Source organism: Gallus gallus, chromosome 5 (genome assembly GCF_016699485.2).
Source record: "Gallus gallus isolate bGalGal1 chromosome 5, bGalGal1.mat.broiler.GRCg7b, whole genome shotgun sequence".
NCBI lineage: Eukaryota > Metazoa > Chordata > Aves > Galliformes > Phasianidae > Gallus > Gallus gallus.
Window position 1 is genome coordinate 11,892,423 of NC_052536.1, and position 24,389 is coordinate 11,916,811.

Sequence of the window (24,389 nt, forward strand, 5' to 3'; positions counted from 1 at the left end):
CATACCTGCACGTGTGCTTGAAATAAACCAAACAGATTGACCATGGCTGGTACAGCCAGAATGCAGCAAACAGTAAAAGATGAGAGAATCAATCCTATTATCCCCCAAGACATTCAGCACGCTGCAGGACACAAGCTAAACAGTTGCATAACACAGCTGGCATACTTCTCAAAACACTGCAAATTCCTTTCGTCTTATGTAGAAAGCTCTAGGTTCAGGCTATGACTTACCTTGTGTTCCTTTTCTAATATTTTCAGTGGCTTAATTTAACCTTGAACGCACAAGACAGTGTTTTAAGTAGAAGCGTTTTCTTGTTGCTTATGCAATGTACCTCACACTAAGTGTTGAAAGGCCTCCCTCTCTCAGAAGCACTAAGCCTTTTACAGTCCCAGCCAAAAAGCCCTGACGATAGGAGTTAATGGAGAGACAGCACCAGACAAGACAATAACTGAACACCAGACAAGACAGTAGCTCTTACAGTAGTTACCTGCAAAGGGCTGCTCGAAAACCTTCTGAAGTGCTGCAAGCAGGTCAACTATACTGTAGGACTAATCCACAGTGCTGCAATACCCCTAGAAATCCTTTCTCTGCAAGAATTTCACAGCTGCTAACACAGTTACTAATGCCACAGGCTTGGGGGAGAGACGATGTACATACCCCACAGCTGGGTTAGTATCACAGGTGTTATACAGGTTTCTCATCAGTGCTCCTTGAACAGCAAGTGCCCATGTCAGCTTGGGTTCTGCCTGGTCTCTTCCTGAAGTTCTCTATGGTTGAACTTCAATGTCTGAATGTCTTAGACAGGCACATTACTTGCTATAGTATTTCAGAGGCTGCAGTAGCTTTGTGGGAAAACCAAAAACCTACTAGAGCTTCGGTGCTAAGCTCAAAATAATTCTTTTTATGTAGGCAAATTCAAATTCTGAAAGGCATCTTTGAAATGTGATGTGTTGCCTAAGCTAAGTAAAGTTACTAGAACATCCTGAAAAATAGGAAACCTAACTAGTGCCATCAAGGTGTATAGCAAAAGGATATTTTCCTTGTTTTTCACCTATGAAAGCAATAACATCTTAAGGCAAGGGTCTAAATATTATTCAAAGAGTTTGAGAAGACACCCTAGGATACTTAAAACAGACTAAGGTGCTCGCTGTTGGGAAAAAAATTATGTATCTTTCTTTAGATGTCATATATGCATCTGTTTGCAAAATGGTAGAACCTTACCATAAAGAAAATGAGCCATTTTCTACAAGAAGTGAGAAAAATGAAATCTACCTGGGAATCAAAGTGCTTCACCACTTGAACAGGTGACGGTGTGACAAAGCTGCAAACTAGCATAAAGCGGCCACCTTACTGGCTCCACCTGTTTACTTCCAGCACATTTAAGAGCTAAGCCACAGAAACATCAGCATGAAAACTCTCGTCTTCAAGGAGATGGAAGAACTGATGCTGACAAAAGAGGGTGATGAAATACCAGATATCATCACCATAACACCTTAATTCCCTGGACTGATAAATATGAAAACACAGCAGAAGAGGGTTCTGCAGGTAAGAAGCTATTGCAAGTCTAACTTGTACCTGGGAACAAGTGAAGCAGAACACCATAAAATAAAACTAACTGCCCCAGCAGCAAAAGCTGAGACAAAAGATTGTAATGCAGAGGACTCGTGGTCAGTTTTTGGAGTAGAAATTAGATGGTGTCACACAACTACACTGTATACATCAACTTGCGTTCAGGTAGTAGATGTCACCTCCTGTCCATAGTGCCCATGTCTCGCTACTAAGCAAATACCTGGAAGTCCATGCTGCATCAAGAGCACTGGGAGTAAGGTGGACAATCACCTCGGCTGGCCCCAGGTCTGTCCTCTTGGTGAAGCCTCATTCCAGAGAGCAGTGTTTCCAGCAAGTTGCCTCTGCCTGGGAGCAGCAGCCCTGGCAGACCTGGAAAGGAAGAGGGGTCGTGTCTGGCAGAAGGAGAGGTAACATAGAACAGAAGTCAAGGGCTAGAACAAGCCCTTCCTCTCTTTGCTTAGAAGAGGAAAAGCCCAGAAAACACAGTACTGTGAAAAGTCACAGTAGGCTTTCAGTTTTTCAGTGATCAGTTATTATGAGTGCTTCAGTTCTGATGTGCTCAGCTCAATGCTCAGATGGTAAAAACTCATCCGTTCCTTTAATTTAAAACTCTGGAACATCTCTTGTGGAACAGTCAGAAATTGATGTTGCAAAAATCCACGGTCAAATATGAAAAAGCTTGGTCTGTGCCTCCAACAAGGTCTTTTATAACTACTTTTGCTACAGTATTACTTTGGGGGAGAAGATGCAGTAGGGATCCCACCGGTGCAGGTTCTGCTCACCTTTGTATGCTGATATTTTCTGAATCGTCCCCTTAGTCTTACATAGGAACCATCAACATCCTACTGACTGACCCTATCAGTCTGCTCGTGGAAGACAAGCAGGTAGATTTCACACCTTGTTCAAGGGTGGTTACTTAGCCAGCCTAGCCACATTTTAAACTATTAAAGATCTGAGAACTGCTTATTCTAATTTGTCTTGAAGCGAAAGCATCGTTGTCTGAATACAAGCACGATCTGGCACATACTCCAAATATCTTGGCTCAAAATCTACAGGAAGTAAAGACTGCCTTGTTTATTATGTTAGAATGTTCTGTATTCAGAGCAAGGACCCACTGCATATTTCAAGTGTCTCCTTGTGGAGTTTTGCATTTGGCACTTTCACACGCTGGCGTGTTTCTTCTTGTAAAAATTAAGTAAATCAGGTGTGCTGTTTCTATGGAGCTGAAGACCAACAGGCATTCTGCCTGTTCCATACTTGTAAAAATGTCATTCCTTGAGTGCTCTTGTATATCTGATGTTGGTGAATCAGCCCTCACTTGGGGTGGGCCTGAGAGGCTACAGAACTATTTCCTCTGTGCTTTGAAAGTCTTCTGGCACCCCAGTAATGAGATGTAGGTTTGAGAGAGGCTGTACTTCTTAGAAGCGTGAGCATATGAATTTAGCCACTCTTACGCAAGTCACAGTGCAGAAGCTATAGCAAAAATGTAAGTAGAAGGGATTCCTGAATTAACAACTGAAGAGTTTTTGTGCATGCTTGTATGAGAGCAAAACTTGTCAACCAATCATATTTCTATTTTCACATTTCTGAATTCCAAATGTGAGTCTTAGGCAGAGATACATACCTTAGCTTCATTTGGCTGCACAGGATTATAACCACGAGCACATGCAATTTCTATTCAGTCTGGAAGAAGAAAGACAAAAACAACTCCTAAGCCATAGGAAACCTTAGAACTAAGCATATTTTGCAAAATCTTTGAGTTTTCCCAGTGGGATTCTGCCAAGCTCTAGTCAGGAATTCCCCTCTCTTGTTAAGGTGTTGCATAAGAAATGGCTTTTCCTACAGCGAAGGACTGGCAGCGAGTTAGAGAGGGAGGAAGTGTGATATTCTCAAGAGATAAAATAGCATCTAGTACAAAGGTAGTGAGGCAAGATCCTGAAAATCCTAACTCCTGACACCGCCACCAGTCACCGCTACAAAACTCTTCTTTTCAGCTGAGAACAGAAAGTGTGCCTAGCACATAGCGTACAAAGTTGCCTACTGCCTAACAGAAAAGACTGAAAATCCTAGTAATGAGCAGTTGCAGAAAAAGTTGCCGAGTTTCATTCGTCATGCTCCAGTGTATGAGAGATTAAATGACTTCTCAGTTTCTTTAATTCTAGAACGGTTGACAGAACTGACAGCATAAAAGTATGTAGCATCATCTGAAAATTAGATTAATAATTATATTGATTTTATGCAGCAAAGTATGAGAATATGAGAACATAAGTCTAGGACTCGTGGAAAATTTGAGTGTTTAGTGGCTGTTAGCTTAGAAAAAAAGGAAAACATCTGCAAATTTCCAAATCCATAGCTGTCTGTGACAGATAAGACAAAAGCAAACACGCTTAAATGTAGCAGAGATGATTTATGTTAGGCATTAGGAAGGAATAATTACAGATAAAGTATAGTGAAGTACTGGGATAAATTTCTTGCAGAATGTGTGGAATATTCACCACCAGATGTCCTTAAAAATAGCTATTTAGCCATCTTTAGAGAATGAACAAAGACTGCTTTCGAAAAAGGGCATGGCCAACATTTGGAGGTCCCTTTAAAACATAAGTTTCTACAGTCCCTTGAAGAAATGGAACACTTCCTTTCAACACTTGCAGCTCTTTCTGCAGTGCCCCTTATACCTAGATGCAGAATTCTTGGGGCACTTTTGGATCAGGAATCTATACGTGTTAAGATGACAATTTCTCATTGAGCTGTTGCTGAGCAATATGAAACATTTCTAACTCCCACCATACTATCTCCATACAGTTCTCACTAGCCAGACTAGGCAGCCAGCAAGAAAGCTTACAAAATAAATTCACATCTCTGCTTTGACCATGCATGGTGTTCCTACTAAATCACAAGATTTAATCTATCCTAGATAAGACTGGAAAACTTGCCTGTGACCTACAAAGAACTATTCCAAACTTTGCCTGGTGACCAGCTGGCCGGCCATGTGGTCACAGAGAAATACTGTATGTACTACTCTTCCAGTTCTGATTCAGTCTTGCTTATCCCTGTAACTACCTTGTCAAAGCACACGGCTGCCTGCTAGGACTAACATTTGAGAGATCTGCTTCTAATTTACTTGTTGCAATGTCAACACCGAATAACTTAAGCATATTTTCCACAGATGACTGCACATTTTTTTTAACACGCTGTTTCATGTCTGCATGCCACTAAGCATTCCAAGATTTTTCTGCAAGCTGTCATATATTTTTGGGGGACATTACATAATTGTTTCATCCATGAGCTGCTAGTTGGACTAGCAACTTATCTGACTCTGGTGCAAGCTCTGTTTATCTGTAAGCTTACTTCTTTCATTAGCCTCAGCTAAGATGCATGACTTTGAACAATCTCATGACTGAACCAGTGTGTTCACTGAAGTGAGCTGTATTGATTGTCTTTATTATACCACTGACAGAACAAAAACAGACAGATGGACTGCTAAGGTGGTCATCTGTCCCTTCAGAGGCAAAGACTTGGTGGTTACGTCTGATTGTGCCTTGTATACTTATGTCACACCTTCAAAGCACAAATGGATTTTCCCCCTTTCAAACACTTCCAATTTCATAATTGTCACTGCAAACTTCTTACATTAGGATTCTTAAGGAAATGTTGCCCAAGTGGCTTTTTGACAAAGTCCTTGCTTTTGCTCACTTTCACAGCATTAGCTGGTTGCTAGTATCATGTGCCTACATTTAGTCATTTCATCAGTCATACAGATTCAATATTTCTTTCAAAAATTCAGCAAAATTACTTAGACATTCAAAATGAATCATTTGCTTGAATCAGGATCCATATCTCTAAGCGAGGCTGGAAAATCAGTCTTGACAGATAACAGGGTTGTTGTAAAGCTAACTATTTTAAAGTAGCTTTCATTTAACTCAAGCTTTGGCTGAGCTGTGGCGAAGTTTTCTCTATTGTTATACATTTTGTTAATATCTGGGCTAAGTTTTAAGTGAAGAGTGCTTAAAATATAGTTCTAAAAATCAGATAAAAAGGCAAAGCTCAGTGATTCATGTCACAGACAGGCAAAAGTTGGCAATGTTAGGCAGGTTTAACAGGAGTTTCAGATACAGACCTTAAACAGATGAATACTGATGCTTTGTAGAAAACAAGCTCATGAGTTACCAGCACTGATCTGAATACGAGATCTGGGATTCTTTTCAGTTGAGAGAAAAGAAATAGAAAAGTAAAGCACGGAGGATCTCAGTAGTGTCATAACTTACTTTTATGTAAGCACTGCAGCACTAATGGCTCCACCATTTCTCCTTTGGAGATGAAGATGTATGATCAGAATGTTTTCTTCTCCCATTTTAGTCTTGCAAAGCCCTTGGTTCTCCTATGGGAGAAAAACTTCATGCTCAGAGGCCCTGTTCATTCTAACTAAGAAGACAACTTCTTAGCTCTTGTGCTTTGTATGTTCAACAGGACCAGGAGAATTATGATCTAGTAGATTAAGTATTTTTGTCACTAAAACTGTAACTCACCAAAATAGAACAGCAGAAAGTCAGGGTGCCACTTCTATAGAAAATGTTCTGATGCTTCAAGAAGATGTAGTTCAGGCAAAATGTCATCTTCCTCTGTCTTTCATTCAGAGGTAGGAAAGGGTAGAATTTTATGAATTTCCCTGCAACATGAGAGGGATTAAGAATCACTTTTTAGAAAATACTTCTGTTTGCAGTTGCAAAGTCTGGCAAATCTCCTGTGAGTGTCATCTGTTTCTTTTCTCCTCTCTAGCTTTAGTCAAGATCGTTATATGTTTCTGAGCAGTATGAAAGGAGAAGAGTCCCCATCTGCAGTGTGCAGTTTCTACCAACTCACGCTGAACATGTGATCTGGAATGAATTATGAATGGCGTGTTGTGTAGATCACTGTTTCCTAGAAAACAAACTCTGAGGTAACTGAAACTTGACGTGCAAAAGCAGTGCTGCTCCTGCTGCCACCACCACCTTCTCTTGCCTATGGTCCAAGAGCGGTGTCTCTATTACAAAGGACTCAGCCAAGGCTTCCCTTCACAGGTCCCCACTCCACACACACACTGAGTGGACATCATGCTACAGTCAAACAGCAGACAGCCCCAAGCTCCAGGATGTTTACTGTGTCATGTTTAAAAAGTACATAAACAATGGTACAAAAGATTCAGGAACACATGCTTGAAGGCAAGAAGTGACTCGGATGCTGGAAAAGAGACTCAATCATTTAATTTCTACCCCAATGTTGTAAGCACCAGCCTTCACCACCTATGCTGCATTGAAACCTGGTAATTCCAGGCACTATATTAATGAATTCTAGTGGGGTACTGGGCTTATTTCTTAAAGTGGATCAGAAAAATAATTCTTATCTTCAAGATAAGAACTGTCTCAGAAATGCAAGATGAATTACTGTTTTAAAAAGTGATTCTCAGCAGCAGACAGTCACACTTAGGTATTTAATACTATCCGATCCAATCCTCAGACCTTTTCCTGAATCAACCTAGTTTCCTAATTCTCGTGTGTTACGTTTATCCATGGCTTTGATCCATCTGTTTCCTTTCCACGCTGAATGGACATATACTGGCTAATTATTCCTGAGAGGCTAGATCTGATTCTGTTATCTTGCACCTTTTACAGCAATGCAAAGCTGGTGTGAAACACTACTATATGTGAATTAACTTCCTATTCACAGGGCACTGACAAAAATACCTAGGTTAGATACACAGCAGTGGAGAAGCAGGCCATATAGAAATACACACATATACAGTAAGATACTTATGTATGTTTTTTTATCATAGACTAGCTTGGGTTGGAAGGGACCTCAGAGATCATCTAGTTTCAAGCCCCTGCCACGGGCAGGGTTACCACCCACGAAATCATGCACCCAGCTCAGGCTGCCCAGGGCTTCATCCAACCTAGCCTGAAAAACCTCCAGAGATGGCATCCACAGCTTCTCTGAGCAGCCTGTGCCAGTACCTCACCATCCTCTCAGGGAAAAATTTCCTCCTGACATCTAATCTAAATCTCCCCTTTCGGTTTAAAACGGCAACATAAATTAGATGGTGAAATTCTCCACTTTATGGGCATGATGCATTTTAGCATCTTTCAAAATAGACTTGTTAAAAAATAGAACCACTATTAGCAGAAATTATGCAGAAGTGTAATTTTTTTTTCTCTTCATAATGAAGGCATTTTAACATAATTTACATTTTAATGAAAACATCCCTTTAAAAGTCTCCTCTCTGCTTTCTCATATGGCTTCTACCATTCTGGACAATCCGAGAATTTTCTTTGTTGGTATTAGAGACAGAAAAAAGCGATGGATGCACCATCTCCAGGCTAAGTAGGAATCATTCACATGTGTCAAAGCAGATAAAAGAGTTTTGATCACTTCAAACATATTACCTGGGTATTTTCTTTAATTATAGAAAATTTTAGCTGCCATTATGTAACTCAATAGCACATGACATCACTTGATAAAATCCTCACTCTTTTTCCCCAGCAGATTCTGGTCCTAGAGATTCTGAGAGATTCTGTTGTAAAATGTAAGCAGAAGGAAGATTAAGAAACACTAAATATCACAAGAACAATCCACTGAATCAACCTGGGTTTGGGCCTTTATCCTTATTTTCCAAGATAGACAATACATAGAAGTCCCAAATCTTCACTGGATTTTACCGACTTTGCTCATCTCTGGATTTGACTAGCTATCGTGTTAGGTGTGATAGCTGATTCTCATTGGCCTTTTTGATAGAGGGCCAAGGAGGGCTCTTTTTTTTTTTGAAACTTTTGGTATGAATTAATGCTGATCTCCTCAGAAAAAGAGTAGCTGAATGGCTTCTGGATTTCATTAACTCCTTGATAGACCTTATGTCAGCTAACCAACAAGGAAAAATATTCAGATGAAAAAAAGGATGGGAGCAATATACGTTTGGGATAATTAATATATTTCTATGCCAATTATATACTATGCATTCATTTATAGAAGGCTTCTAAACCTCTGCATCCAATCAGCTGTAGCGGGTAAATGTACCAGAGGTGTGTGCCAGTCAATGAACTATCAGGTGCAGTTCTCATTCATTTCTGCACTTCTTTGGATCAGCCAAGGAACTGGGAAACTCTAATGGGACCTTTATTAAGAGGCTGCTTGGTAGCTGCCCTCTCCTTTCAGACCATGCAGGTTTTCTGCTAAACCAAATTGTTGCCAGACAAAATGCCAGTCTGACAGATAACTTCTTAACACCAACATGGCATTAAGAAGCAGGCATTCTTTCATTGAGGCACTGGGGGTATGGGGGATAGCTCTGCCCATCATGCATACTGGGCAGAAAAGATCTTCAGCTTATACACAGGACTTGTGTCACATACGAAAAGATTTTCCTGGACAGTACATACATATTCAATACTTCCCTTCAATCATTAACACAAGGTACCACCTCCTTGCACATGCTCAGTCTTTTTGTGGTAGTGGTCCTGGAACCCCAGTTGATCATCTGTGTGTAGTTTAGTAGAACTTTCTGGCCTTTTTAAAGTTCCTTTTGTGGGATGCTTTGCTAGGAAGAGCACCGAACACCAGTTTCCATCTTATGAGTGGCCTCGTGGCTATGGAGTCAGGAACCTTCTGCAAACAATCTATCTTACGTTACCAAAAAAGTTGTCACAAAACAATTGCCTCCTTTGTGACTTACAGTGCACATCTACTTCCCTGACCACTTAGTTGCTATACCTCGAGGATATTTCTGGATGACTATACATTGCTGAAGTAATTTGCTTGTGCAGAACAACTATACACTACAGAAGCTGTAAATTTCACAGAATCATGGAATCACAGAACCATAGGGTTTAGAAGGACCTTTGGAGATCAACTAGTCCAACCCTCCTGCTAAAGCAGGTTCCCCGTGCAGAAAAGTGTCCAGGTAGGTTTTAAATATCTTCCAGAGCTGTGAAATGTAGATAGCACAAGATACAGTATAGATATGGCAAGTTGTAAAAATTGAGACATATTGGTATAATTGTTACATTTAAAATCAAGGGCCTTTCAATACTGAAGCGTGGAATGGCTAAGGACTATTTTTTCTCCTCGAACACAAAATAGGCTTTATGATTAGATAGTACTTTGACAATGAAAAAAAAAAATTAAATTGGGATCCATCCTGTCAATACCATTGCTTGGAATCAGCTTCATGAAGTCTTGAAAGCAGACCTACAGCCCCAAAGAAGCAAAGCATTCAAGAACACACCTGTATGTGTGAAGGAACTCTGCATGTTCTTAAATACAGACAGAACAATTCCAAAACCTCATGCTCATTCAACAGATACCTCCCTGCTCTGCTGAACTAGAGACTAAAAGTTCTCAATTCCCCTCAGAAGCCAAAGAGAACACACACAAGAGCTAACAGCGAGAGAGAGTATGGTTGTGATGTTCTCTACTGGTAACACTGCTAGCATGTACCACTGCAGAGAGTTTAAATATCCTGTCAGAATTGGTCATTTTCTCCCTTCACTGCAGGAAAACAGCACTTTTTAGAAAGAGCAGCTTGACAGTTATCCTCAGCAGGAAAAACTCACTCAGGAGACGTACTCATATATGAGAAGAATCACATTTTGAGTCAGCATAAAAGGGCCTTTTCACAGATCCCTTAAAATGCAAAATGGTTCAATTCCCCTCTCTGCTTCTTATCTGCGAGTGCTACCTGGTTTCATGAAGTGTCAGCATTTCCTTCTGCAGCTTGAATTCTCAGGGCTCTAAAACTCTACAGTAAAAATCTGCTCCAGGCTGAAATGGAGCAGCCATGCACTAAGGCTGCTGGGAACATATTCCTGAATTCTTGTTGAAAAATGCTTTTTTGTTTCCTGTTTTACTGATACTCGGAAAATCAGGCAACTAACCCTTGCTTAATTATGCTCTGAACATTAACAATATCATGAGCAAACTGACTTTGACCACTCAAAAGCCTCTTTGACTTATTTTTCAGGAAGACTATTGAGAATTGGTGAAGTCAATAACAATAAAATGAAAACTGGACAACCTGATTCAGCTGTGCATGTCCCTGTTCATTGCAGGGGAGTTGGATTAGACGACCTTCAGAGGTCCCTTCCAACTCTAAGGATTCTATGATTCTATGTTCTAAAACATATAGGACCTGTTTATCTAGAGTCAAAAGCACATACCACCACTTGTAATTTTTTAACCTGCTTTACAGGTGAAGAAACTGTGCCTGGAGAAATTTCCCTGTTTAATAGGACAACCCAATGAAAAGATACTAGCAGTCCTACTTCTTAACTTCTCTAGTTTGTTTATCTTCCTAGACTACCGTATTAAGCACTGATTTTAACACATATTAACACGTACATTGGACCATCACATAAGAATGCTCTGATAGACTGACGCAAGGAAAGGTATTTGGTTTTGTATCTGTGACAGTGGGTAAACTACTCATCTGTTTGGCAGTAAGGCTGGATTGAAAATGGAGAAAAGCCTGTTTGTTGGCTTCTGTATCCTTCCAAGCTCATTTGCTCTTATTGGTTAAATACTGGCACAGGCTGCCCCCAGCTGTGGAGATACCCAGGATCAGACAATGCCCTGGGCATGCCTGGTCCAACTTTGAAATTGTCCCAAATGACCTCCAGAGGACCGTTCCAAGCTAAATGATTCTGTGATCTCTCTCTGTTAAATGGTTCACCTTAAACTTGGCAAATACTTGCTTTTGATTTTGTTTGCTAATAGGGAAGATCAAGTGCAGTTTTGTACTATGTGTACCAAAACCAGCAGACAGGAGGAACTTCTCGATTGCAGGAGAGCATTGGTAGCATGAAGCAGAAGTTATTTTTAACTTTTCTATTGCTTTGGCAATGATTTGTTTCAGATTATTGCTCTGCATTTACTGGCAGCAGACAATTAAAAGAGGCTAGCTCTTTTTAACCCCTGCTCTGGCTACACTGCTGGAAAAGAGACATTACAATTAATGGAACACTATGAGAATATCTAAATAATATTTTAATTTATATAGTTCCTCATGTTTATACATACAAAACTACTTGATTTATTAAAGGAGGATTGAGCAGAGAAAGTGTGGTCATTAGAGTTGCTAATTTCATCCTGACTGTTCCCTTCAATTATTAGAGAATAGAACCAAGGGATCTCCTTTAAGCTGAGGAGAGCAGGAGCTGAGGCAGAAAAAGCAAATAATTGTTAGAAAAACACTCACTGACTCTGGGGGCTGCTTCCATCTTCAGCATAACTTGGTTAACCAAACTGAAGTCCAACAGCCTTAAAAAAGAAAAAAACTAATCTGGCTGTCATATGAGTCTTACGTTGCAATGAGAATCTCTTGAAGAAAACCTTGTTGGGTAAATCTGATAGATCTGTCTCGTTTTGGATCAGCAGACAGGTATACACAAAACCTCGTGCTCCTCCTCCCTGCCAGACTCTCCACAATAAATAAACAAATAAATAAATAAATAAATGTTTGATTTAAAAAATAAGAAATAAAAAGATGTGGAGAAGGGAGTTGAGAACAGACATGTTTACTGCAGGAGAGCTTGGCTTTGATAAGCACCTATTCCTTGATCTGTCCCTGGGATTTGGTAGGATAGCCCAACAGTACCAAACTGGACTCTGATCCTTACTGTGGAGGCCACCTGAGACTGCCACTTGCATTTACTAACACCTTACTGAGGAATCTGACATGCCACAGCTCTCACTCAGCTGAGAGCAAGAGGCAGCCACCATACCTCCGACACAATGCTGTGAAAGGACTCCTGCATGACCACTGTCCTGGGAGGTGTTCACTATCTTTAAGACTGGAATGACTCAGTTTAGGCAGGTACAATTTAAGTATGTTCTTAACCTGAAATACCAAAGAAAGCTCTGAGATTCAAATGCTTGCTTAAATTCATACTCACACAGAAGTGCTATCTGTACGGCAATGGACATTAGCATGTACTTGTGTACTGCTCTCCCTCCAAGTTTGAATGTCAAGCTGTCTTCGCTGGTGAGACTTGGCATCTTCAGTCCGGAGGAAGAAGGCTTGGTATAATCTTCAGTTCTAGCATAGCTCTTGTCTCTCTTTTTTGTCAGAATCAAAACTTCCGGGCTTAACTTTCTGTTTAACATTTCTCTCATATCTTTCTTTCCACAGTATGTGGCATTTGCCTCCCTCTTCTTCATTCTGGTCTCCATCACCACCTTCTGCCTCGAGACCCACGAGAGATTTAACCCCATTGTGAACAAGACAGAAACTGAATTCATCGGGAATGACACCCAGGTGCGGCACTACAGGGAAGCAGAGACTGAAGCCTTCCTCACCTACATTGAAGGTGTCTGTGTGGTCTGGTTTACATTTGAGTTCCTGATGAGAGTCACTTTCTGCCCAAACAAGGTGGAATTTATCAAAAACTCTTTGAACATCATTGACTTTGTGGCCATACTGCCTTTCTATCTAGAGGTTGGACTCAGTGGCCTGTCTTCCAAAGCTGCTAAGGATGTCCTGGGCTTCCTCCGTGTAGTCCGTTTTGTGCGAATCCTGCGAATTTTCAAGCTGACCCGCCACTTCGTTGGGTTGCGGGTCTTGGGACACACCCTCCGTGCCAGCACAAACGAATTCTTGCTGCTCATCATATTTTTGGCATTGGGCGTCTTAATCTTTGCCACGATGATCTATTATGCCGAGAGAATAGGTGCTAAACCAAATGACCCTAGTGCCAGTGAACACACACACTTTAAAAACATCCCCATCGGCTTCTGGTGGGCTGTTGTCACCATGACGACCCTGGGCTACGGAGACATGTATCCTCAGACTTGGTCAGGCATGCTGGTGGGGGCCCTCTGCGCTCTTGCCGGCGTGCTGACCATTGCCATGCCTGTCCCTGTCATTGTGAACAATTTCGGAATGTATTACTCCTTAGCTATGGCTAAGCAGAAGCTACCAAAGAAAAAAAAGAAGCATATCCCGAGGCCACCCCAGCTGGGATCCCCCAATTATTGTAAATCTGTCGTAAACTCTCCACACCACAGTACTCAGAGCGACACTTGCCCACTGGCCCAAGAAGAAATTTTAGAAATTAACAGAGCAGGTAGGAAACCTCTTAGAGGAATGTCCATCTGACCGTTAACCTCCATCCCGCGTAGTGATTTAAGATTCAGCCAGACTGCTTTCTTAGAGCAATGGGTAGCACATTTATCCATTCTAGTCCCACCATCACACAGTGAATAATATGTGTGAAATCTAGGTTGCAGGGACAAACGGTACAGTGGAGGCTGATCAGCAAAACTAAGCATGAGAGCACGCTCTAGGAGCCCAAACTTTGGTCCTGGTTAAGGGCATACAAGTCTCAAGATATTTTGAAGAGCTGTTACATCTAGTGGAAGAATTTTGAGAGTTCTGCAGCTATTTTGCTGGACTGTGTAATGCATCTCAGAGGCTCCTGAGAGCTGAATGCTTCATAGAGCAGAGTAGGAGCCAAGTACTCAGCAATTACAGAGTTCTCTGACAAAACAGGGCTGGAATTCGAAACAGCCAGATGCTTTCTCATTTGTTCCCAATTGGGACCTTTCAGCTGTTTTAAATGGCAGATATTGTACATCTCATTACAGAAACTAGGTGCCTAGTAAGTTGAAGGGACAACTATACCATCATGCATATTCATGAGACAATCCGTCTCTTTCTGATGATTAACTGCAAAGTAGAACAACAGCTCAAATTCTTGACACTAATACAAAATGACTCACTCTGAGACAAGACTAGATGTAAGGATGTTTATTCCATGGCATGTTAACCAGTTATTCTATAATATTCCACTAGAAATTAGCATTTAGAACTATGAAGAGTTTTGAACTACATTTTCTAAACCACACTCCTTTTTGGGTTGGTGAGTTAGACCTCTCAACCTAGCGGCAAAGGCTGACTGGAAAAGGTCCGACTGGTCATTACTGGCTGGTTTGACCTATACAGTCATCGCCTCATATTATGGTATTTTTACTTTTAATTATACTGATTTATGTCAGCAATAGGTGAAACCAGAGCAAAATTAATCATACTAATTCTACCAGGGGGGAGGGAAATGGAAAAAAATACTAGTCACCATGGAATATATTATAATATCCCATGGCTAGTGGTTTATTATGGGAATATCTCAGTTTTATGAGAATCCTCCTATAGCACATAAAGTTACGGGGCTCCAATTTGATTGTTTCAACCCCATAATCTACCTCTACCCACGGAATATCACTATTTATTCTATGGAGTAATTTCAAAGTAGATAATAATGTCAAAAACAAAGCCAACTGCATTTTCGGCAGATGTTCCAACCGAATTGCATAGTAGACATTTTACAGCCTATTCAGAATATTCCCCTGTGTTGCATTAGATAAAACAGATCTCCAATCAAGTGATTTTATCTGACATCTAGACAAGGGATGTTTGGAAAGAGCTAGAGTATACCTATGATGGTCTTGTGTTATCATTTTTTTTACTTTGAAGAAAATTCTAATTTGTTACTCATCCTGAGTGAGGTATTTTCTTGTCATCTCATAGCCATGCATGTTGATGTCATTGTGAGAAGCACAAAGAAAGTGAGACTTTCCTTTGTGTATAACTTCACCTATGCCAATGCTAATTTTGGAGGGGAAGAGCTGGTGGGAACTTTTCTCTCTTCTTTTGTCTTTTTCCTTTTGTGCAACTGTGTAAAATCCATTCAGAAGGTAAAGAGCTTTCATTTATTTATTTATTTATTTATTTTTGTTAAAGACTATTCCATTGCAACAGGCCAATCACAATTCACGTGACTGATAGACTGTCTCTTTCCTATTGTATCTTTGGTGCATAAGCGTATGGTTTTATCATCCATGCCCTTCAGGTTGCAAATGCTTATCACAAGTCATGCCCAAGCAGCAAACTTCCTCATAAGTGATGCCTATGTGGCATCACATATCAAGAGGGAAAGAGTGCACAGACAATATGGTGCGTTTCCTACCACAAGCAATATGCCAACTACCCACCTGTAAAATGTATGAGACATCTCACTTCTAAGTACTTTAGCAAACAGCTACAGAGTGACCTTCTCAGAAATACTTTTCTTTATAAAGTTCCTTCCATTACATATCCTGGTCCTCTCTGGGAACTAGAGGACTAAGAATTCTACAAGTTCAATGCAAATCCGCACCGGTATCCTGAGAATACGTGCAATTTTGGTTCAATGTGGAACTGTTTTGCCACCACCAGTGCTCTAAAGTCAGCTGTTACCACAATATCCATGAAATATTGACAGTAACAGCAATTTATCTATTTCTGCAATAATTAATTAGAAGAGGCTATTTTTATATATGTGTACAAGCATATATATTTTGAGAAGTAACAAAGCACACTTGTATTTCAGCTAACAAAATGGACTCGGTAACACTGTTGCTGAAGACCTGTTTCTGACAATTATTATGCACCACTAGTAGCAAAAAACATTGCCTGCATCTCTCAGCTTTCTCACAAGGGAAGATCTATATGTGTGCAAGAGATAATTGCAAAATAATAAGATCAGAACTAACTGTTAAAACAAGGTCTGCACTGCCTTGGATGTTGAGGTTCACTTTATATACATGAAGCTTTCATAGACACTAACTTGTTCCTGAAACCATAACCACACATTATATAAAAACAGAGACTTGCAAGTAGCGGATGCTCTCCTTACTGTAAAATATTTGCATTAGTTAACCCCACCTAGCTGTAGACAACCAGTTAACATCATGCTAGGTACTCAGAATGGGTCCATCAGACCTAATGTTTCCGAAATAATGCTGAGTTGCTCAAGATATTTTTTGTAGTTTTTAATAGCAAAGGTTTGGTGTGGCGGTATCTACGTGATATACAGCCATACTACGTATATCTAATTACAGTATTCACACACACAAAAAGCCTATTTATTTGCTCAAGTGTAAGGGACATCACATGAAGTTACTAATTCTATATATTATTTATGGTGAAATAATTAAATTCTTCACAAAACAATGATGAGTATGAAATAGTCCCATGTATGATTACCTCTTCACAGCCAAGTGCCCCCATCCATACTGAGTCAGTAGTTCACAGCTGTTCTCAGTCCATACACACAGGGCCAAGGGGTCTCTATGGAGAGCTCTGCACAGCCATACCCCAGTGCCTCCTCACAGGCTAAGGAGTACTTTCCTGGCACTGACATGCAAACAGCAGAACTTTGCCCAGCGGCTGCACAGCTGCTGCCAATGATGCTATGGTTATTTGCATGCAAAGCAAAGATGTTTTGAATTGAAATTCGGGTAGGTTTGAATTGAATTTTTAAATAGACCCCAACACTCTCAGCAGCCCAGCCCTGTGTAATTTACATCTGGCAGGAGGGTATCTTTAAATAACTGCTCTTGGTTTTAATTTCATAAAAAGCTCTATCATGCCCTTCCCTGTCTGCAACAACTCTGCCTGCTCTCCACTCTGTCCCTTTCTGCCAGTGGGCAGGTGGGAGACCAGCAGAAGGGGAGGAAAGGCATTTCATTCTAGAGGCCCTCACCAGTAGCATTAAGAAAGTAGATTACCCCCTATAAAAAAAACATTCTCCAAGATAGCTTCTGGTGCCTTTAAATTCTCAAGATACTGTTCATATAGTGCCAGGAGGAACTGGGCCTGTGATAGCACAAAGGAGTAGATCTCATCTGTGCCATCTTCTTTAGTGTCCAAAGAGGGGCTACAAAGATGGTGAAGAGTCCTGCAGGGCAAGATGTATGAGGAGCAGCTGAGGTCCCCTCATTGGCACAGCCCAGAGCATAGGAGGCTGAGGGGAGGTCTCATGGCGGCCTACAGCTCCTCGCAGGGAGCTGAGGGGCAGCGCTGAGTTCTGATCTCTGGTGACAGCAACAGGACCTAACGGAATGGCATGGAGCTCTGTCAGGGGAGGGGCAGGTGGAGGTTAGGGATAGGTTCTGCACCAGAGGGTGGTGAGCATGGAACAGGCTGCCCAGGGCAATGGGCACAGCCCCAAGCTGCTGTTGTTCAAGGAGCGCTTGGACAATACTCTCAGACATAGAGTTTGAATTTTCCATGATCCTGCATGGAGAAAAGATTTGGAATCGGTGGACTTTGTGGATCTCTTCCAAATTGGGATATTCTATGATTCCAATATATCATTTTACACAGGACATAATTTAATTGTGCAAGACCATTTAAAAAGTCTGTGACAAAGCCATTAGTAGAACATAACTACTAAGCAGCAGTCACAACCATAGTGCACTGTACTGCAGTGTCTTTCATCTTCATAACAGAAGCAAAATGAGAAGAGGGGGAAGGGAAAGCAAAATTAACTTCAAATAGAAACAAATCAGAAGAAGACAGTCTCAAACACTCAAACACTCAAATTCACATGATTTCTTCTTTAAACCACACACCATCCCACAGATGTAAGTGATCTATCTCAGTAAGCACACTGACTTTAAGGTACAAGTTTGTAAGAAAACCTTAAAACATAGAAAACAGATATTGAAAGTTTTGCCATGAAAATTTACTTAGCTCCTAAAGCTCTCTCTTCTGTGAGCTGTGCACTTACCTGAAGTATAGGCTGTCTGCACGGTTACATCTCAAAGGTGACATAGTTGAAGAAGTGAAAGTCATTTTCCAACACTGTAAAAGACATTAAAATATGAATGGAATTATAACTTCATTTGATGTCTACAGCACTCTCTAGTGCCACAGAGTAATGGTCTTAAAAATGCATCCGTAATACACAAGCAGAGATGGAAGTTACTTGAGTTTTGTTAAGAAACCAATCCCAGCCTTTTATTTTTCCTGTACATATATTTAAAACATCTGCACACAAAATGCCTATATTAATTTTAATACGGCCAGAATAAGAACTTGTCATCTCTCTGATCAACTCTGCACACAGCTTCACATAAGCTGTACTCCAAGAGTATCTTTATACATATGTGTTGTGCAGACACGTTTGGCAACTTTTTCACAGTGTACCGATAGCAAAATTTCCTGCTTTATTGCATAGCTGAAAAACTTGGAAGAAATATTATTAGAACTCAGGAGTCTAAGATGAAGTAAAAAATATCTGTCCTTACTAATGTAGTCTTTAGCTTTGGAAAAACTTCTGTGGTTGTTTTACTTCCCTGCCCTGCAAACTTTTTCCAGAACCCACTCCATAACTATCCTGCTGTCTGAATAGTTAAGGCTATCCTACCCCTGACTGAGGGGAACAACACTGTTATAGTGACTTCATTGTACCCCATGGGCAGATGAACTAGAGCAAGCTGTGACATTATAACTTATCATTTCAATGCAATTTACTGAGATAGAGCTGATTTCTTTTAAAAGAAATAATATGGAGTATTTCAACTTCATCAGTCGTATCTTCTGAAGGCACTGCTCTTTTCTCAGGGTTTCCTTTTTCTTCCCTTCTGTCACTGTAACCTAAATAACCCGTATTTTCTGTGCAACACATTGGTTCTAACGTCAGAAGTGTGCTGAGCATTGTAATTCCAGTGTCAGTGCTCAGTGGGAGCTGGGGACTCTTGGCGGATCTTGTCACAGGCCTATTATGCTGCCTAACATATAGCCGTAGACTGTGAACTTCAGTGTTTTGTTTTGTTTTTTTTTTTATGGATAGCAAACCATTGTTGAAGCATAGGTATGCAGCCACTGTGGTGGTCCTTCAATCCCCAGGGAAAAAAAAGGCTGCTAGATTTAGTGTCATAAAACCTTCGACCCTCTCTGTAGGAAGGACAGTAGATAGCCGTATAACTGAAAAGAGTTTAGGTCTGTTTCAGCTCAGACAGCTTTGATGTTTGTATACATTGCTCACCAAATATACAAAAAGGCAGTGAATATAAGATAGCAGGAAGATGCTTTTCTTTCCTCCTTGTACTTAATCTATTTAGCCTTTAGAACATCAGAATTCATCATTCCAAATAGCAAATGAGGCAATGATTACATCTTAACATTACTGAAGATGGAGGCTGGTCCTCAGGGTCTAACATAGAAGTGTTAACAACTCAAAATAAAAGTAATAATGCTCTTCTCTTCCAGATTAAAATGCATTTGCCTGAGGTCCCCCCATATGTTGAAGGAAGAGTTAGGAGTCTCAGAGAGTAATTCACTCATTTATGACCTGAATTGCTCTCCAGAGGTGTCTGTCTCAATAACTGATCTCAGGTGACTGCAGCTCTAACTTAACTTCAGTTAAGTGCCTACAGATATGTGAAAACAATTTGGACCTTTTTCTTGTTCGCCAAGCGGCATTTCTGCAATCTCACTGCTGTGGATCACACACAGAGCAGAAATTAAAACCAGTACAATGTAATATTTTGTTGCACAATCATTCATTTATCATGTCCTGTAGAGATAAAATCAGTGGCTGTCACTTGTTCCACAGTGCTTGTTTACACTAGGATTTGAGTAAGAATATCAGTCTCTGTATCATGTCTATTGAAAGCAAAAAGGAAGAGCAATGAACTCAAGCACAAAACTTCAGGTTTCCTTTTTTTTTTTTTTTTGGTCCACATGCATGCCAAGTCCACAGTGGCTGAAGAGTTTTGCCATCCAGTGAATTAAATGAAAGTGTGCAATAGCCACAGCCAAGTCCCTACTGAGGATGCTTGGACAAAGCTCCAGAGCAGTACAAGTATTTAATGAGAAGGTAAAAATTGCCCCTTGTAGCTCTGAACTGGCTTTTGTCCCTCTGCCAGCAGAGGAATCTGGGGATTTCCTTCAGCACTGTTGTCCTTTTGCTGTCGTTTCCTACAGCAGATACTTAGACACGTTTCTCTGGCACTATGTGAAAAACCAAAAATAAAAAAAAAAAAAAGAATCTTCTGAAACAGTCCCCAGTGGCCCAGCCACAGTCAGACATAATTCTGTGGACGGGCAAAACTACACTGAGCTGAAAAACAATCACAGAACTAAATAATAAATCTTCGGATTTTTCATGCCTTAATAATTTAATGAGCACATAAGACACTTTTAGTGATGGGAAAACAGATACAAACACTCCAGTCAAATAAGCCTAGCCAGTGCCAATCCTCCAGTGTGAGGCAGCTGTAAATGTGGTAAACCATCTTTCTCGAGTGCCCTTTCAAACACATGTGCCTGCCACCGTAGCTTCCATGCCATCCACTGCCAAATGAAATCCTGGAATATGAAGGAGGTACTCTTGGCATCTCTCCCTCCTGCTGGATTAAGTGTGAATTATATTGGTAGGATAGATACAACAAAAGGCACCTCTGCTGCAATAGCACTAGACAGATGGGGTGATTTATCCATTATTACAAAAGAACAGGGGAAAAAAGGGTGTAGGGTATGATATGATAGTGCTGTGCCCAGCCCACTATCTTATATCTCTCTTACTCTGTACCTAATGGACATTTTCTCCATTGGCTATTTGCTTGTCTGCTTATAAGGAAAAAGCTGAAATAACAAACAATCCACCATTCCCACTGTCATTGTTCACTGTATTCATCCATGTTCCATGACTCAGACACCTTCCATACTGTACAGATCATCATACTGTATTCCTCAGTCAGGGCGGTAATATAAGAGTGTAGCATGCCTCACACAACTGCATTTTCCTGCAACCTGTACCTGGAAAGTCAAGGACCACAGAATTTGCTGTTGATGGGGTTCTCGGAAGGCCAGGATGAGTGCAAGTGAATCCACAGAAGGGTCAGGATACAGCTAGAAGGGATCTTCCAGAGCTCTTTGCAATGCAGCATTTCCAGGAGAAACAGTTCTCAGCACTGCATCAAGCACATATCCAATATTTTATATCCAATATCTGTAATGGCAAAATGCACTGGATCTACTTAATTAGAGCTCCCATATTTCCTCTAGCATACCAGTAGGTAGGCGGCCAACATACTGTCACCTCACTTCAAGAAGTAGTGCCTCTCAAATTTGATACTCTCTGGGAGTGACGTTACTATGTTGGTCAGTTAGTTCTGGGAGAGGTGGTCACCACTGTCACTGGAGTGCCTTTCCTGGGGGACACGGCTTCCTGGAGGAACCCAGGTCAACAAGGTGGTGAGTAAATGCTAAAGAGGTAGGTTGGGTCGGAAGGCCTCTGCGTATACATGTAGCGTACTAAATTCTGCTCTTGTTTGTGCCAGTGTAAAGTCCATCAGTGTGAAATCTACTCAGAAGAGCTTCCTAGTAACTTTCAAAGACTGCAGTAATTTAAAAATCAAGAAACCTTAATAAAGATACCTAGAACTAACAAACATTTTTGCATTATAATGGCCTTAGAATATTGGGATAACTAAACTGAGTTGTTATATAGGAATCTATTAATTCTTTTACATGTTCTTCACCTTTTCTCTCTCTTTTTTCTCTTTCTCTCTTTCACTCTGTTTGTTAACATTTATTTGTTATTACTGTACGTTGCTTGCAACTTGTGTATGTTACAGACTGTCACTTTTTATTCTGTGAAGCTTTTCTCCAATTCCCATCAACCTGAGCTCCATGTTGGGCAGCCGAGGAGATTACAATACAGTTATTTAATGCAAAAGAACAAGGAATGTCACAGACTATAGGTAACTTCATTGAGGTTGTGACACAAAACCTGATGCAAGGTATTAATGCAGAGTAAGTACGTGGTATGACAACAGAACTACATAGTTAAATTACCTTTTTTTTTTTTTCTTTTTTTTTTTTCCAGATAGTCTGCATGGAAAAAATAATTTTTATTATTCTCCAGCAGAAAAATTCCCAAGCCTACCAATTTAGGATTTTTTTCACTGTCATTTTGAAAACCAACGATGCCCACATTGATGCATCATGATTCATTTTCAGAGGCTTAAACCCATATATTCATTGTTCTCCTCTATGCTATACTTCCTTCCATACTCTCCAAGTCATCATTTCATCATCCTTTGTCTGTGGTTTAATATATCTCCTTCATAATTCTTTTTTATAATTTAATAAAGTTATATCCCTTTCACTCTAAGGGCCTGCTTTAACAACAACAAAAATGAGCCTCTACCCATGGGATCCATGTTTCTTAATCCTTCATGAGGCTCTGGAGCCCATAAAAATTGATTTCTGCAGCCAAAGATGGTCTGGCACACAAGGGTAATTGTTATTTTGCTGAATCAGGTCCTGACCAAGGTATTTTGTTACAATCTCCCCCAATTCACAAACAATACTTTGAAAGAACAGTAAAAAAAATAGGTGATAGATGTCTCTGACAATTTTCTAGAGGGAGAGCATCAAATCTATTGCTTTTAATTGTCTTCTTAGTTGCTAATAAATTCCGTGTTAACTCAGAAATCACTATAGAGAAATACTAATTCAAGAAAAGCTTATTTTTCTCAGACTACAGTTTCTTTATTTCCTGATTGGCTATTATGTTCTGAGCCTCCCTTAATGTGTGAAAAAGTTTAGATGGAGTCCAGTATTAGAAAAAATAAAATGATTTATACTGATGCAGCTGTTGAGTAGACAATGAATATTAATGGCCAGCAACTACTATCCAGGCAGCCAAAAGAGAAACAACTTGATATCACAGGAGTGAAATCTGAATTAAGGAGACTTGAGAGAACAGGGAACTGAGCTGTGGTTACTGTCTTTCTACACAACATCTCAGAGAGAAATAGAAGGATATAAAGTCAATGGGGAGTTTCTCAGTAGCTCTTAATCCCACCACAGATTAGAGTAAATGTCTTTGGATGCTTGGATTCACACCCTGAGCTTCATCGTAAGCATGTATGCTCAGCACTAGAAATATCAGGCAAAAGTTGCACTACAGAAGCAGGATGCAAAAAAAGGAACAAAAAATCTTCGCATTTTGTCTATAATAAAGATAGCTGGGAAATTTTCTGTTCTCCACCAGCAACTACAGCAGCCTCACAACTGCTCTACTGTGCACTTTCAGCTAAAAGCCTTGTAGCTGAGAAAATCTAGAGCACAGCAGTTCTCTAACCTCACCTTTGCCATGCCATCCCTCTTCCTATATTATTCTGTTAGCCTGAGACAGGAAAGGCCATCATACCAAGTATGCCATCTTCAGTATATTATGACGTTGTTAATGTTTGCCACATTAGAAGCCCTTTGATATCACCAGAAAAGTGTAAAAAGACTGAAAAACAAGAGAGTAATTAACTCAATAAGTGGACAATGTAACATTGCTTTCTTCAGAGATACAGTTGGATTAAAGGTCTCTGCTGAGAGGGACCTCACAGATTCTTCTTCACCAGAGACTTCAGGCACCTACTGAATGTTAGGAGTCATACAGAGTGACGAGGGCTGAAATTGAGCAGATGCTCAAGCTGCGAATGTGTACCAAGACACTCTCAATTGGTCAGGAGAGAGCTTATCTGTAGACTGTAATAATGGCAAAACCTGGCTTGGGATCAGGGCTATAAGAATACAGATGAGATCTCAATAAGTTGTAGATTCATTTTTAGGTCTACATAACATGGTGGGATGGAATGTAACTTCAGTTAGATAATGCTTCCCTAGTAAAAAGATCTTCATCTTTCAAGCAGCTTTCACAGTTCTAGCACTGGTTTTTCACTTAACTGCTCTTATCTCCTTCCTGTGCATCAACCCCCTTCCCTGGAAGCCCTTCAAGTTTCCTGAGTCTATGTGAGATGGCAAATGGCTGCTCAGCCTGGGTTCCTGTCTCTTTTAATCCTTTTAAACAAAGGTGGCTAGGAGGAAGACAGTCTGTTTCCTTTTGGAGGAGACTGCTAGTGACCTAATGGGGCCAAAGAAAACAAATCTATCTAATAGCTGAGTTTCTGATCCGAGGCTGTGAAGGCCCCATCTTCTCTAGCATAATGCCAGTGAACTTGGAGCG

General features: G+C 40.5%; 1 protein-coding gene and 1 long non-coding RNA gene across 9 annotated transcripts in view; one reads left to right on the plus strand and one right to left on the minus strand.

Moving 5' to 3' along the window:
* The window catches only part of KCNC1 (potassium voltage-gated channel subfamily C member 1), a 116,427-nt gene that overhangs the window by 68,173 nt on the left and 23,865 nt on the right, over positions 1–24,389 (plus strand). For all 8 annotated transcript variants that reach the window (XM_046942021.1, XM_046942022.1, XM_004941425.5 and 5 more), the window contains exon 2: positions 12,722–13,655. In XM_046942021.1, coding sequence (XP_046797977.1) covers positions 12,722–13,655 — 934 coding nt within the window. The remainder of the gene's footprint in view (positions 1–12,721; positions 13,656–24,389) is intronic.
* LOC121110976 lies at positions 1,623–23,762 on the minus strand. Its single transcript, XR_005860138.2, has 5 exons — positions 18,141–23,762; positions 6,096–6,235; positions 5,835–5,947; positions 3,194–3,252; positions 1,623–1,938 (listed from the first exon to the last, which is right to left on the minus strand). It is a non-coding gene; the product is annotated as an uncharacterized LOC121110976 (long non-coding RNA).